This window comes from Blennius ocellaris (genome assembly GCF_963422515.1).
Source record: "Blennius ocellaris genome assembly, chromosome: 12".
Taxonomy (NCBI): Eukaryota; Metazoa; Chordata; class Actinopteri; order Blenniiformes; family Blenniidae; genus Blennius; species Blennius ocellaris.
The window spans coordinates 20,130,017-20,146,435 of NC_137661.1; the positions used below are offsets into that span (position 1 = coordinate 20,130,017).

At 40.9% G+C, this 16,419-nt stretch overlaps 1 protein-coding gene across 1 annotated transcript; it reads right to left on the reverse strand.

Annotated features, from left to right (window-relative positions):
• Positions 1 to 9,193: 9,193 nt before the first annotated feature.
• prdx6 (peroxiredoxin 6) lies at positions 9,194 to 16,277 on the reverse strand. Its single transcript, XM_080506774.1, has 5 exons — positions 15,721 to 16,277; positions 13,352 to 13,508; positions 12,108 to 12,251; positions 10,875 to 11,021; positions 9,194 to 9,535 (listed from the first exon to the last, which is right to left on the reverse strand). Exons 1-5 carry the CDS (start codon positions 15,903 to 15,905, stop codon positions 9,410 to 9,412), a joined length of 759 nt encoding a protein of 252 aa, XP_080362900.1. The 5' UTR covers positions 15,906 to 16,277; the 3' UTR covers positions 9,194 to 9,409.
• Between the last annotated feature and the right edge of the window lie 142 nt (positions 16,278 to 16,419).

Below are 16,419 nucleotides of genomic sequence, written 5' to 3' on the forward strand. Positions count from 1 at the left end.
ATCTATTTTATCCATACAGGTGACTGCAGTGCTACTGTCCCGAACCCAGAAACAAATACTGTACTGTAAATCAAATACAAGCAAGGCCTTTGAGAAAGCCATACAAATCTCCTAGTAACTCCAACGTGTTTTTTCTTTTTTTAATGTCGCCTAAGTCAAGAACAAACAGCAAATATTTGACTTTCACTCGGCTATTCAGAGTCACAAATACCACAGCGAGTGGTGGTTCTCACCTGAGGTACACAGTACAAATGTGGTCAAATGTTTGTGTTCATGCCTTACAAATGTACAAAGTCAGATGTTGTTCATATTGGGTCATTCGGTCAAATCAATGCAGTTGTTAGAATAAAAAAATATGCCAAATTATACATATATACATGTAAATACTTTTATCTCTTAATCCTTTTCTGCTCATACACTACGGAAATCCCTGATTTGATGAAAGAGTGAGTTAGATGAGCAGGTGGGACCATGGGAATCTTCCACTTTATGTCCAAAATGCAGCAACTGATCCACATCAAATTGGTTTTAATAGGGAAAAACGGAAATTCCTTTGAAATAAAAAAAAGCAAGGATGTTCACATATTTTCCTTGAATAATAATAACTCACTTAACCTCACTTTGAGAAAATCTTTGTTCAAATCTAGGTTTTAGTTTGTTATATGCTTCCTGTGTGTGCAGGGCATGTTTGTCTATCATGTATCTAAAGTTATATATATACATTTGATTACAATAGATATATGGATGCATGTATGTCTGTGTTTTGTATGTACGTGTGTAAATGAGCAAGGTAAGAAGGAAGAAACATCTACAATAAAACATATGTACAATTTTGCACATCCTCAACATGAATATTGATTGGTACAAATATTCAATATTTGTGACAGGATTAAAACACACTTGTGTACCTGCTTGTGAGGTAGTTTTTCATGCCGGCTCGCCAGTGTCACAACCATCGTGTGACAGAGCTTGTGTTGAAGCTGCACCCCCGGGTGGGACGTGCCCACACCTATACAGGCTCTGGTAAAGGGCAGCTTCTGACCCATGACTTCACATCAGTTTCATGGTCATGACTTTGATAATGTTCTTGGCGTGTTCACTGATAGCGTTGACCTGAGCATCATGGCCATTGGGTCAGTCTGAGGTGTGAAAACCACTGACCCAACGTCTAAGCAGCCGTTGCTTTGTCTCTTCATTCCCAACAGACGAGCCCAAACAAAAGGAAACAAAGTGGCAGCAAAACTCGCTCGTGTGCCATGATTTCCAAAGTCTCACATCTTGAGACCAACATGTGTAAATAAACATGTGTGCAGGTGATCGTCTCACCTTTCCTCCACTCCATCCCCGACTTAAATAAACATGTGGGGGGAAGTTAAGGGTTAATAAGGCCAAGTTCAGGGGAAAAAAAGAACGGAAGGAGCAATGGATGCAGCTAAGGAGAGGTGGGAGGTATGAGAGACCCAGGGGAGCTCATTATACTCAGTCAGAGGAGACGTTAACTCACACACACATACTGACACACACACACACACAAACTTGTTTAATGCACACATAGAGACTTATTACTCTCCATGTGTAACATACGCTGGCTTGAAGCCCCATTAACACACAGCGTTTTATAAGCGTACTTATTGAAAGCAGTAACCCAGAAAACTCATCGGTTCCTGCGAGGGTGAAGCCCGCAAGCTCCATTATAGGATGAAGCAGGAATATATGTCCACTTTCCAGGATATTAAACTGTGTGTAGCAAAGACTTGGTGTCTTATATCTTTTATATAAGGCACCAAGAAACGATGTGTGAGACTTTAAGCGAGCTGGTCTTAACCCAACATGATGTACTCTTGTAGTAAAGACCCCCCCCCCCCTCGACGTTGGCAGGCATATCTGTGTTATAATAACACAATGGAGCTGTTGCCTTGTCTTGCGTCTCTCCATGTTAGCTTGGCACTGTTTATTTACAAGTGCTTGTTTTATGATCATGGTTTTAATTGATAGTTAACTGTGGCTCTGCTCTCCCACTGTTGGATGAGCATAAACAAGTACTAAAGCAAAACATGTGTTGGACTTCCAGCTCTGAGCGAGTGTGTGTGTGCGCACATGACCCCAGCTGACAGAGCCAGAAAAGCCAGGCTGGTTTCATTATACGCTAAACTGGCCCATTATGGTTAGGGGGATATCATCCAAGCCCTAAACAGTTACTATGGCAATGCCATCTCATCCCTCTTATTTTTTTTTTCATCCTCCCTTGTGCTCTTCTTGCTCCTCACCTCTGCTGCCTCCACCCTGACGTTGCACCCCCCCCCCCCCCTCCTCTTTTCACTTCACCACATCACACTCCGACACACACAGAAGCAGAAACTGCCACGCACACGAGCTCCTACGTGCACTCACACGGAGAACGTGGCACTCAGGCTCCCTTCCCCTTGCGATAAAGTTTCACAGCCGTTTTCCCTCTGCCCTCTCACACTGACGGCCCATCTACCCAAGAAAAACAAACCAGGCGAAAAGAAAACAGCAGCTTTTGGTGTTTTGATATCGCTGTCTTTTTCCTTTGTGCATTATTTTCTTCAGCTTCAGTTGTGTCTCAATCCCAAGTTTCCAGGTCCTGTACTGCTGAGTTGTAGGTGAATTATTAAGCAAAAGACCATTAAATACATTACCTTTATTTGCTGGAGGTCAATTTCTTAAGTATTTCTACCTTATTGTCTTCATTTTTGAGTTTGAGGGGGATTCTGTGTAGAGTTTGGATGTTTCCCCAGTGCGTGTCTATTCTATTCTATTCTATTCTATTCTATTCTATGTTAAAATAGTGAGTTGAGATACCTGAAGATGGAAACTCAAGAAAATTATTTTTAGTTTATACATTTTAAAACTAAAGGGAACTTCCTCTGTGCCATTCAACTGCTTCCTTTGGGGGTCTTCACGGCAGATGATGTGCTTCTCTCTCATATCTCCTACCTCCACTAATCCTATTTCATTTTATATTAGATTTTTACTTGATTATTCAGAATTAAAATGTGACAATGTGTTCTCTCCTTGAAAATTGTGTGGTAACGTATCCCTACATCTAGATTGTGAGCATAAGACCAGCGGTAACAACCTAGCTTACGTTGTCCTCAGGATTAGAAACTGTAGGAAGAACTACGTTGAAGCAGTCTACTATGGCTTTAACAGACAGCAGACCCAAACTGATACTATTTACCTTCTTTCGATTGTGTGCTTATATCCCCTTTTTCACGTGGTTGATCACACTATTTTTAGATAAGATCAATATCAGACTTCAGTGTGAATTTGTCCAAACTGCACAGGAGAAACAAGTGATCACATTGAGCTCAGTTTGTATGTAGAAGTAAAGAATGGATGCTACTGAACTCAGTATGTATCCAGTATTTTTCAGTTTGATGTGGAGTGGAAGCCGGTGGAACTGTGTACAGTGACTGAACATTACTTTTTGTGGAGCCACAGCAAGCTACCTCAACATTTTAACGTGTACCATAGTTGCCATTGCAACACATTGGATGTCTGTCAACTTTACATAAAGACACACACTTTAGTTTCTTTCTTTTATTGTCTTCATTCTGTCACAAAACTCAGATCGAGACCATAGATGGAGCAAAAAAACCTCAAGATTTGTAACGTTTTTTTATCTTGCAGTCTGATCACACCCTGATGGTGACAAAAGTGTACTTGCCTGTACTCTTTAAATATGTGTCTATACTATTTCTCAGCTTGGGGGGAGAATTACAAGGAAAAACAGGCAATGATTGGCATATTTTAATAGCTTTTTCAGCTAGATTTTCAGTCTTTGTGCTAAAGCTGGGTAATTGCATTCTGGCTCTATCACAGCTAACTAGTATAATTAGCTGAAATATTTAGTATAATTTTCTGTTTTAATGCTCTGTAATAACTGAGTCTGTATCCAGGAACATTAAATTACTGGTTGGGGGAAAAAAAAAAAAAAAAAAATCTTAATGTAAAATGGTTATAGCAAAGATATCACTGGAAGACTACAGTGAGGCTTGAAGAAACTAAAACACACAGGCACACATGTTGAAAACATTAAAAAAGACTTCAAGTGGTTTGCTAGTTTTCTGTTTTGTGGTGGGGGCCAGTGGTCTGTGATTCTTATTGGGTTGTGTTTGATGTCTCAATTTAATGTGCCCTGCATTATGATTGTGCACGCGCGCACGCACACACACACACACACACACACACGCACGCACTTAGAAAGGCGCACTTTATTATGTGAGCAGCCATTTGCCTTGTCGCCATGATGAAGCTCTTGGCGCTCTACAGAGGCCGTTTTAAAACCCAGACACCCTTAGCCATTACTCAGGTGATATGCCAGTGGCCGGTGATCAATGTGTCTCTAATAGAGAGGACAAGGGAGCGCAGAAAGCGAGGCAAAGGCAGCAATATTGATAGAGAGAAATAAAGATAAGCACAGAGAGTGATTGCACTTTTACCTTTTACCTTCATCACCCTGTTCATTTAGCGCTAACTGGCCCTAACCTGCTCCGCCGTAATAGCCTGTCTGGGTGCTGTATTTACGAGGTGCCATCAAAACAATTGCGTCTATCCAGGCACCTGGTTCATACACTTTCATCACTTTTACCATTATGTCTTCACTTCACTTCACATGGGCGAGTGTATGCGCTGAAAGGCGCGTTGACCCGAGCTTTATCAAGAGGGAGGAAAGCTCAGGGGGTGACTGTTGACTGCGAGGCGGTTCGCGCTCCTTAAAGTTCAGCCAAATCCTGAGGTCATCACTCATGTTTCGGTTAAGTCTATCTGACCTTCAGTGCCTTCATCGGCCTAACCGTCTATCAGTGAGGTTCTCTTCGCTGCGTTTGGTAGGTCAGTTCACAGGAATGCCGCAGGTTTCACAGACGTTTCAGAGAGCGACCACAGTGAATCATAAAGGGGGTTGATGAGCACTGCGAGTGAGGAGGAAACCGAGCGAGGGGTTTGACTGTGCAGTGTTTTGTCTGCGCATTGGAAAAGGAAGCTGAAGAAGTAGAAACGTTGATAAGCATGTGGGGGGAAGTTAAGGGTTCGGGGGGTTCTATTGTGCTCGTGTGAACAAGTGTGAGGTGGTGAGAGCTGGGCAGGCAAGAGTGCCAGGCCAAAGCAGGGAGGGGAGGGAGGGAGGGAGAGCGAGAGAGCGAGAGAGAGAGAGAGAGAGAGGGAGAGAGAGGGAGAGGGAGAGAGTGAGCATCTGGAAAACATCAAGCAATAGCTGTGTGTGTGTGTGTGTGTGTGTGTGTGTGTGTGTGTGTGTGTGTGTGTGGTGTGTGTGTGTGTGTGTGTGTGTGTGTGTGTGTGTGTGTGTGTGTGTGTGTGTGTGTGTGTGTGTGTGTGTGTGTGTGTGTGTGTGTGTGTGTGTGTGTGTGTGTGTGTGTGTGTGTGTGTGTTGTGCAGCGCTCCTCTGGTCTCTGGCTTGTTAACCTGCAGGTCATGGGCAGCTTCAGGTGATGAAGTCGATGCCTGGCACACAAGAAGAGAGTAATGACCTCTTCCACAGTGAGCACATGCCCCAGAATATATGCACGTACGTAGAAACACACGTTCTCAACATCTGCTCATTGTGTGTTTTGAGTCAAATTCAAAGGTTCACAACATCTTAGAAGAAACACGTCGACATGTTGGGAAAGTATAGATCCTGCTCTTATTGTATGTGAACTGGGAAGCAAACACTTTGTGTGGTTTAGCATATTTACAGGCGATAGAAGTAAACAGCCTTTAAAACTGTAGATCAATGTACAAGAGCTCTGTCACTAGCATGCGGTATTCAATACACTATTACATTTAAAGAGTTTTAAGCATGTTAACATAAGTTGAAGTTTGAGAAATTGGCCTTTTGGCTGGTGTTTTGCCATCACCATAAAGTTGGCGCAACATGTCTGGATGTCTCGTCATGAAGTCAATGGTTTTGAAAATGCATTCATGTCAAGATGCCCCCAAAAAAGTTGGTATTGATCACAAATGAAGTGGATTTTCATATTTTGCTATTCAACAGCTAAATTAAACAGCAGTCTGTCAAGACATTATGTCATCGCGCCGAACATGAACCAGTCCACTTTAACAGTCTTGTTTGTTTATACTGGCGCCTGTGCAAATGGTTCTAAATCTAACTTTCAAATTTGTACATTTATCGGTTTATAATATGTCAGAAGTCAACAAGGGGAAAGACGTTTGTGGAACGTGTAAGCAATTTTGAAACATGTAACAAAGTGACAGCTTTAAATGAACACAAGGCGTGAAGTTCACTGTTCACTAACATAGATCATATGTAGCCTACGAGGTTTAAATATTATATATGTAGGCTATAGAACTACTTTAGATAACTATCATTGTAGATCTTTAGATCTTTGGTCAAATGTCTCACGCTCAACATTTAATATTTGCTGTCTGTGATACACAAAAATGTATTAGATTAAGTTAGATTTGGATATCATTTACCACTACCCACCTCTCAGAGACATTTGCATTGACCAAGTACAGAAGAACACCCGTTGTATTTTGAAGGCCTCAGCCCACCCAGCACACCACCTTCACAATACTGACCTGTGCAAAGAGATAGCAGAAGTTTTAAAAGATCCAACAAATACATTGAAAAACAGCTTCTGCCATCAAGAAGTCAAACTTTCCCCCAAGCCCTCCATCGACATAAGATTTGATGTGTAATGACACCCCACAACACTAACCCCGAAACCCAATTTTGCTTTTCATTAATTTTGCATTGTTTGTTAGAGATTCTAAACATTGCCTTGTTTCTCAAACAATGAAAACAAAATCAGTCCTTTTTTTTTTTTTATTCTGTCTGGTTTTTGTTTAAGTTTTCCTCATCGACTCCAGCTTTTACATTCTTTTTTATGCCGTGCCTGGCTAATCAGCAGCTGGCTCTAGTTGTGGATTTGTGTTGTGACACTTTGCATGAAAACATTTTCGACTATAAGGCTTAAGCTTTACAGCAAGAGCTGGATTCTGATGGGAAAACATTCGATGAAAGGACACTCCTCTCGTGTGTGTGTGTTAGAGAAAGCGTTATTGCAGCTGGTATTGTTTGTGTTTTTGCCCTGTGAGACCTGGCTAAGTTTGGTGTTGTATTACATGTACCAGGCAAGGGGGGGGGGGGGGTTGACAGATGAACGGGGTGATATGATAGGGGGCAGGGAGGGTGTGGGGAGGGGTTGAGATTGGCACTGGGCAATTAAGCCAGTGTCTGACACCCAGAGCACTTCTCCTGCTCAGGCACTGGCCATTGTAGTCTGGAATTTGAGAAATGCATTTGATCGGCATGGTGTGTGTGTGTGTGTGTGTGTGTGTGTGTGTGTGTGTGTGTATGACTCCTGAGGACAAACCAGCCACCAGAGAAGGCAGAAGAGCGGTGGCGAGGGGGCCAGAGGTGACCTGATGAATACATGAAGTCTCACGGTGGATTTTAGCGCTTTGATCACTCGCCAATCAGCATGTTCGCTCTCAAGATCGACGTCCTTTGTTCAACTGAGAACCCAAAAAGTAATGCCTTCGAATCTTGTTTTGAAAACCCCGTTTGGCGATTGATAAAGAAGAAGTGGAGAAGAACATTCCAGCTCACATTGTGTGTATGACAGGAGTGAAAAGGAGGAGGGTCCTCAGATATTTTATCTGGCACGCTCTTTGCCTCCCTCCCCACTCAAAGGGAATCCCGTCTTTTCTCTTTGACCCAAACATTCCTCGGATCCACAGTGAATGCAAGGCCACGGTGTGCGTCGAGCTCATTGTTCACCTTCAGACTACTTAGAGTAATTAATACGATCCTCAGCCATGCAGTTTTAAGGGTTGAATAACTCAAAGGGGAAACCTACACCTCCGTCCTGGCTTCAGCGTCTGATCTACAGTTAAAGCTGACCTGCTGAGATGGTTTTACACAGGCTGAGACACACCAGTGCTCTGTCTTTATTTTCACCTTCTTTTGTATGATTCAAATTCTTTTAAGAATGTCTTTTAATAAAAAAGGCAATATCCCCCCCCTCTCAAATCATGCCAACAACGGGCATCCCACAGGTTTTTCTTGCTCCTCTCCTGAGACGCTCTGGTGCCCCCAAGAGGAGACCCACCACACTGTTCTATAAAAACACTGATTTACTGAACAGTGAAGTGCAGGCATCTCCAAGTCTCTTCCTGCTGTAACACACCTGATTGCAATGTGGGGCTCGTTATTAGGCTTTTTACAAAACAAAAAACAAAATAAAACAAAACGTGTTTGAGGATAATTAGTGTCTCAGCAGAATATAAAACACCCCAAATTCTTTTTTTTTTTTTTTTTACAAAATATTTAATCATACAAAAAAGTACCAAGAGTCAATAGATAAGGCACCTAATGAACTTTAAAGTCTTATTTATTGTATATTTCTATCATTACCAGCCCTTAAATGTGACGACTTTTAATGTTGGTTATAACTAAACCTGACAATCGTTTTTGTCAGGTTTAGAAAAACGGTTTTTGAAATTGTCTTTCAAGCTTTCCTTTCCAAAAGAAAGATTTGTGCCCAAAGAAAAACTTGCAAACATCTGAAAACAACTTGGCTTTCAAAGGTTTCGAACCAGAAATCAGCAGAGCTGTTATTCTTCATGTTACATGTGATTTTGAAGTCTTAAATCATGAAGGGACCAAAATTGTGGGAATCTGCATAAAATGTGTTCTCAAATGGTGAAGCTGAGTGATTGCAGTGGTTATTTGCAACCCTGTTTGTATTCCTTTGGGGTATACAAGATTTATTTCTGTTGTGGTGTTTCAAAAGCTCTTGTGTGAAATGAAAACTAAACATGTGCATTTATGTTTAAAGTCATAAAGTATTAAATCATACAGGCAGCTATTAAAGTTGGCAAAATAGACGTAAAACAGAATGTTGTGAAACTTTAATGGAACCTATAAGATGTTTAGACATTAAATTCACCATTCTTCTGCCACAGCCTCGTTTTAAACGACTTGAGAGAGAAGAGTGGTTTCAGTGCATGTGGTACCACTCCCTCCCAAAGCAGAGCCTTCGCCTCAGTCACTGCTGGGCGACACGTTTAACGCGCGCCATCTATTGGTAAGAAGCGGCACTGCAGCAGCAGAAACGTGTGACGTCTCAATTTCACGTTAAAGGCAGCCATCTAGTGGTAAGAAATTAAACACTTAATTTCTAAAATGATCCGAAACAAGAAAGTGAGAAAATGCGTTTATTGAAAAAGGCACAGTGCACTGGCACTATAAACAACCTTGGGGCGGTGCTGGAAACATTGCTGGGACTACAGGCTGCAGCCACCCATCTGAGTAAGTGCAACTATTGATTGTGGTCACCTCTACGTTATGCGAACTGAAACATAAGTAAGGATGGAGAATGTAGGAGTAGAAGTAGGACGCTCCCCTTGCAGCTGTCTAAGGCTTGGTGAAGCGCAGGTAATTCTTCCCAGAAGGCACGTCGGCTTTTCTCACACCGCTGGGGAAGAGAGTAGCAGCTTCAGCTTCGGAGAGCGTGGGAATGACCATGACTTCATGACCGGGCTGGAAAAGAGCAGTGCACTTTAAAAGCTGGTACGCGAGATCAGTGTTTGGTTTACGTTCAGATCTTAGACATGCGAGACATCTCTTTTGCAATTATAAATCTTGGCGTCCGTCATGAAAACATGTTGACGGCAGTAAAAAATATAAATGTACATGAATGTCTGAAAATGAATTGCAGCCCCTGAGCTTCATGTCTTCTCACTCTTGGTTTGTTGTATGTGATCAGAGACTAGTTCCTGTTTTTTCATGCCTCAATTCCAAATGAATTGAAGATTTCGAAACACAAATACATATTTTTGACAAACGAACCTACACTTCAAAAACTAGAATACAGAACTATCATGTTCATGGATTTAATGATTAATGAAGCACTGTTGCTTACAGGATGCCTTAAATGCAGCTATTTAATTGGAAGGAAAGCAAACGATCAGAATTGACCTGATTTGACAACCAATTGGCCGACAGTGTGTCATGTTGATCATTGACTCTTTGAAGGAGCCCTGTTGCTCATTTGTTATTGTGATGTGAAGATCATAGAGTGGGAAGATAAGATAATGTTTTATTTCTCATTCATTTTACGAGCTATATAAGGAAATTACAGGGGCCTCTCCCTTTGGCATCAATAAGAAATTGTGCAAAAATACACAAAATAGATAGTTCACGCACTACAAAACCGCTTGTATATAATATATAAATACAAATTTTAAAAGTGTAAAAAAGAAACCTCATCTGGCGACTATCGCAGGTATAAGCTGCATGAACACAGCGAAGTATAACTTATCGACTGCCAAAAGAATTATGTACAATATTCACGAGATATGAACATGATTAATCGACTACCAGAAAGCAAAGTGAACATAAAGACATCAGTGTACTGTGAAGTAAAAATATCTACTGAGGTTAATGAGTCGACTAACTTCTCTCTGGCATAATGTCTTGTAATAACTCTTGATTTCACAAGATGGAGCAGTGAGTCTGTATCACACATTTAGGCTGAAAATCAACCTATTTAGCACCAAAATATAGCACTAGTTTCAAAATGCAAAAGCAGATGAAATAATATTGGTTTCACAAAGGAAATTACATTCGTTTTGTTGCTCTGAATGCATTCCATCGATCAGATTTTTAAAGTAATTTATACATTTACAAAAAAAAACAACTACATTTTATGTCTGGCTATATTTTCCTCACTACTGCGGTGGTTTTAAGTGCTCAGCTGTTTGATATGCACATAGTTAACAGCACCCATCATTATCTCAATGACCGTTAAAACAGGTTCTGCAGCCTCATGTTTGTTCTCAGAAAGGTGACAAATCTGTGACATGGTTTAACTTTGTACCTTCCAGTCGACGGGTGTGGCGACCTTCTTCTGCGCAGTCAGCTGCAGGGAGTCAATGACTCTGAGGATCTCATCAAAGTTCCTCCCGGTGGTGGCTGGGTAAAGGATCGACAGCTTCAGCCGCTTGTCAGGGCCGATCACAAACACCTTGGGTAGATTGAGAAGCAGTGGGTTAATCACCACATCCACGTGAAAAAACCCAAACAAAAACAACATTATGACGACCTTAACAACATTTCTGCTGTCAAAACATCCCTGACATATACGTATGTCAGGGATAGAACGTATACATCTATGAGCTTTGGCTCAACATGATCCAGTTTTTAATAGGTACCAACCACTGCAGAGCAAGAACAACCTCCAAAATCTGCAAATGCTTACATTCAAAATGTTATTTCCATTTCTTGGCCCTCCAGTTTGAGAACTCAGTGTTTGCTTTGTGCCCCAATACATCCCCATCCAGCAAATAATGACTTTATTTCATAGTGGCACCTGTCGAAAGGTCGTATGTTTTTGATTGTGAGTGACTAAACATTAAAATGTGATGATATTTCTGTTTGGAAAGAAACCTGTCCATTAAAACAATGGGAATAAGTTGGAAATCCTTTTTTTTCTTCTGTTTTAAAGTGACGCCATATTTGTAAGAAACATACATTTTATTGCATTTGCAGCAGAGCTGAGTGGGGAAGGTATTAATAATCATTTACAATAATTTTCTTAAGAGTGACATTTTTCACAGGTAAAAGACAATATAGGTGATTTATCTTTGAAGTGCTCTATAAATAAAGCTGACTTGACTAAACGATTCCTTTTTCCAGTTATTTTATTGTTTGAACTCTAAATAGGCAAAAGGAAAACAAGCAGCCTTTTTTATATTTACCCCAACAGTTTTTTTTGTTTGTTTTTCTGCTAAGAGGGATTGTGACAGCAAAGAAATTATTTATCAAAACGCACATTTTCTTATTTTTACATTACACTGCACAACTGTCGAAATGTCTTTCAGTGCAATTAATAGTATTACAGGTCGGTAAAGTACATATTTTCTGCCATAAAATCAAAGTCAACTGGAAAACATATATAGCTCTGTGGTCAGAGCTGATTTCGTTGCAAAAGACACATTAAACTACTTTGTTTTTTCATTTTACATTCAAAAGCCACATTGTAATCGTTCAGACACATTATCGCCCCTGGTGATGAATTCAGCAAGATGAAATATGAAGATGGATTTCTCACACAGCGCGCAGTGAGGGGCAACCCGTCCTTGTCTATCTCGTCGGGGTCCAGCATGCCCAGCTTGACCGACAGCTCTCTCTTGTCGTCGGCGATGATGGGGAAGGGCAGAGCGGGTCCAGTACAGCCACCGTACGCCATCACATCCTGCAACACGGGGACACAGTCGGCTTTCACACTTGTGTGAGTTCATGTCATCATCCTGGGTTCAAAAATTCCGTGTAGCAGTTCGGCCATTTCTACTTCAGATAAGTTACAGAACGACATCTCCTTCTTCAAATATTTACTCTTTGCTTAAGCCTCCAGCAGCACGGGCTATGAACTGTGGTGATCACTTATATCACAGGGCTTGACGTAAGCGTCGGGTTCAAACAAACATTTGAAGTTTATCCTGTTTTTTTTGCTTTTAACAGCGCAGATGAAAATGTGCGAATGCAATGGCTTTAAGTTTTGTTTTTTATTTTTACATTAGAAGGTCCTCATCAGAGAGCTGAACCTTCTGCCCAAACACACATTGACATCAGCCTCAGGAGTGGAAGACGGTCCTAAGATTGGTGTTCTCCTATCTCACTGCGTTTGAGGAGCAGCTGGAGATCAGCTCATCCATTCACATGCAGAAGGTAACGCTGAGTGTTGCTTGAAACCAGAATCAAAACTGTGTGTTTTCCTTGCTAGATCAGCCTCTTTAATGAATCAACTCATAATAATTATATTTGCTCTTATTTTCTATTTACAACCAAGGTGCACAATGACCCAAAAGGAGTACTTTTCCCAATACTATACGAATATCAATTCACGCTTTGATTCACTGTCTTAACTTGCTGCAGTGTTTTCTGAACATCCAGGCTATTTTTTCCTCCTTTTTCACTTCTGTTTTCAAGGTTTAAAAATAAAAGTTCACCAGTGTTTGATACACAGTCCACACACATCCCTGTGGTTTATCTGGTTTTGTTTTCCAACTGAGCCGATAGGAAATTATGACTATTTGGACTAATGTTTGCGTTTCATGAACATATGAGATGAACAGAAGGGTTTTCAAATTATAGACTATAAATTTAGATGTCAAACAACCAATTGAGCATGTTCAACCTTTTTTTTTTTTTTTTTTATAACCAACACTACAATTATGATTGCACTGATTTATTACCTTTTATTTGCCAATAAATGCAATTCAATTACCCATCCTATCAGTTTTACCTCGTGAAGCCAGACAGATTAGGCGGAAGAGTACGTGCAATAATGCCGACCTTGCTCCATCCGTGGTGATCCTCAACACTGTCGACAGACAGCGCAATCATCTTTACACCTCGTTTCTCGAACTCAGGGCTGAGTTTGGCAGCGCGGGCGAGCTCGGTGGTGCAGACCGGTGTGAAGTCCTTTGGGTGGGAGAACAGGATACCCCACCTGCAGAGGAGGAGGAGGAGAAGGCGTGTCACCAACACTTGTCAATTAAGGTCAAATCATACCCCGTAAAGAAATTTCGGCACTCCAGGTTCAAAATGACATCATTATCTTGGCTCAGTAGTGCATGTAGATTTACAGACTAATTTGGACGAGAATTTCACCTTCAGTGCACCATTTAAAAATTTAAAAATTTAATTAAATTAAATTAAAAACTGGCACTAATATAAAACTGTCCTGTGAATTGTTTTTGGCTCTATAGTGATTATTTGGGTTTTTCATATGTAAAATCAACCTTCCTTCCTTGACACCGATGGGAAGAAAATAATCCAGAAAGCTAAGAACATCGTGTCTTATCAGAGGAATTTCCCAATGAAGATTGAAGCAGCAGGTGTCTGTGAATCTGGCAGAGCACAACTCCAGATACTAAATCCAGCTGTGTTAGTCTGAGGATGAACGCTGACAGGCGGTGATTTCCGGCACGAACTCCACAGGGGCAAAGTTTGAAGCTGCTGATCCTCTGAGGGGATCAGTCATTTGGAAACCACGTGACTTTAATGCCTGAAACCATTTGAATAGATATGGACTAAAGTGCAGTGTGACTTGTTGTCACAAGGCCTGAAGGCATTGTAATCACCTGATTGTTGGCTGAATCTCAAACTGTCACAAGTTTAGAAGAAACGGTTATATCTTATAAGAACTAAGCATTGAAAAGATGTTACTATGAATACGACAACATTTATAATGATACTCATGTCTTTTTATCAGTAAAACTGTGCCGTGAGCGCAAGGCTGTGGGGACTGTAACTTCCACTTGCACTGACAAAAACAATAACCATTGACTGAAACACAAAATGGAAGGCGAGTAAACTGGGACACGGCTCTAACAGATGGGTGTTCTCACCGTCCTGCATGAATTCCCACTGGGGAAATGAGGAACTTAATGCACCGTTATCACCGAGACAAAGATCTGTTATGGATGACAGACTTGGCTGCGGTAACAGCCTGTTCAAAACATTAAAAAAATTTATAAATGTGCTTCCAGTGAAACCAGGACAGATAAAACACACAAAACTCCTGGTGAAAGCTGAAACACTAATGCTTCAGATTAGACCAATGATTGAATATTTTAAATTTGACCAATTTGTTGTCTAGAGATAAACACTTTTTTGTTGATTGTTTTATTTCATCAATGAAACTTTATTCTCTAACAAGTGGTGTCACAGCCTTATGACTGCTTCTAGTAAATGCTCGAAGTTCAAAGTACAACATTTAATATATGTGAAATGTTTGTGCGGTCCTGTGTGTGAGTGTACTGCTGTTTTATCTCTGTTCTTTAAAAGAAAGAAAAGAAAAGAAAAAAGGGCTGAGCTGAACAGAACTGGGAACCATGACAGACACTGCTACACACTGTTGGTTATTGTACCAACTCCCTGAAGTTCAAGTCAAGAGTTGAAAACATTCAGAATGATGTTTTACTGCCGTTACCTTGCTTAAGTTGTACTCATATAGAAGTGAAACACTGTGTTAAAGAGTACTCCCATAAAAAGTACAATGCACTTTTCTAAAACACGACCTCCATTACTATTTAACCCGGTGTATTGCACTGTTAAAACGAGACATGCAATTAACTTACCAGTATATTTGAATTATATTTATGGCAATTGTGAGACAGCCAATGAAGTAAATATAATCAACACTATGACTGATTGATTCTGAAGTACCATATTTATGAATTAAATTAATAAACCGATTGGTTACAAACATGCAATTAAAATTGTGGGTACACAAAGTTCTGCCTCGTGTTTTAGAGATCAGATGGCATAATAATGAGTAAGTTTACAAACGGGAAAAACCTGTAATGCTCAGTGCAAGCACAACAGGAATTAACACTCAATGAAAGCAATGCGAATAGTTGCAATCGTTTATTTCCACTCCATCTAAACCAGTTGTGGGAGTATTTCTTAATCTCCTAAATCGTGTTACACAATCCTTCACAAACCAAGAGTAACGCTTGTGTAACCCAGTCCAGCAGCCAGAAGGTGGCGCGTGATGGGCATTGAGCCTGCAACGGAACTCAATCTTTTGAAGTCCGGATCATTATATGATAATTAAGACGACAAAGGAGGAAGCTGGTGCCACTTCAATCTCTCCGTCAACTCGGTGCATTTCTCCAATCACACTCCGAGACGGAGATCAAACCTTGCGCACTTACGAGTCTCCCAGAAATTCGTGGAACTGGATCTTTCCGATGGTGGTGTTGGCATCGAAGTTTGGGAACTCGTCCCCCAGCAGGAGTCCAGGCATGGCGGCTGCGTGCTGCGGCTCAGGCGCGAGAGAAAGACACCGGGAGTGACCAAGAACTGTGGATACACGCACAGACCTGCAACACATGCGCATGAATGGACGCCCACAAACGAGGGGCGGGGCTATAAGCCGACGTCACAATTTTTTTTCATTCAAAAACGAACTTTATTTAACTCACGACACGTAGACAACCAGGAAAATGCTAATTTCTCCCTTCCTCCCTCTCTCTCGCTCTCTCTCTCTGTCTCTCTCTCTCTCACACACACACATCATTTATACTGTAAGTGTTCTGTATCTACACTGTACACCCTCTTCTTCTACGTCTTCACACACATAACTTGATGTGCAACCTCATCCCTCAAACCTTCTTACCACGAGCTGTTTATTCTTGTATATTTCTGATTCACTTTACACAGCCAACCTGTACCACGTTTTTACCATCGTTTTTTGAGAAAATGGTTAAAAGAGAAATTATATCAAGTCCACAAAAGGAAAAAAAACACAGAAAAACTCCCTGCAGAGCTGCAATTTTGAATGTCGTGAAAACAAGCGTAATTATTGACAAGTTACGATTGGAAAAATATTAACTAGAAATGGATGCTTTAGG

Bases quoted from the DNA above. Each gene is read 5' to 3' on its own strand.
- prdx6 (XM_080506774.1), bottom strand. From the start codon at position 15,905: ATGCGCATGTGTTGCAGGTCTGTGCGTGTATCCACAGTTCTTGGTCAC. The intron at 12,252-13,351 runs GTCGGCATTATT...CCCGTGTTGCAG, and splicing joins ATCACCACGGATGGAGCAAG to GATGTGATGGCGTACGGTGG. The intron at 9,536-10,874 runs GTACAAAGTTAA...GCTCTTTTCCAG, and splicing joins CCACACCCGTCGACTGGAAG to CCCGGTCATGAAGTCATGGT.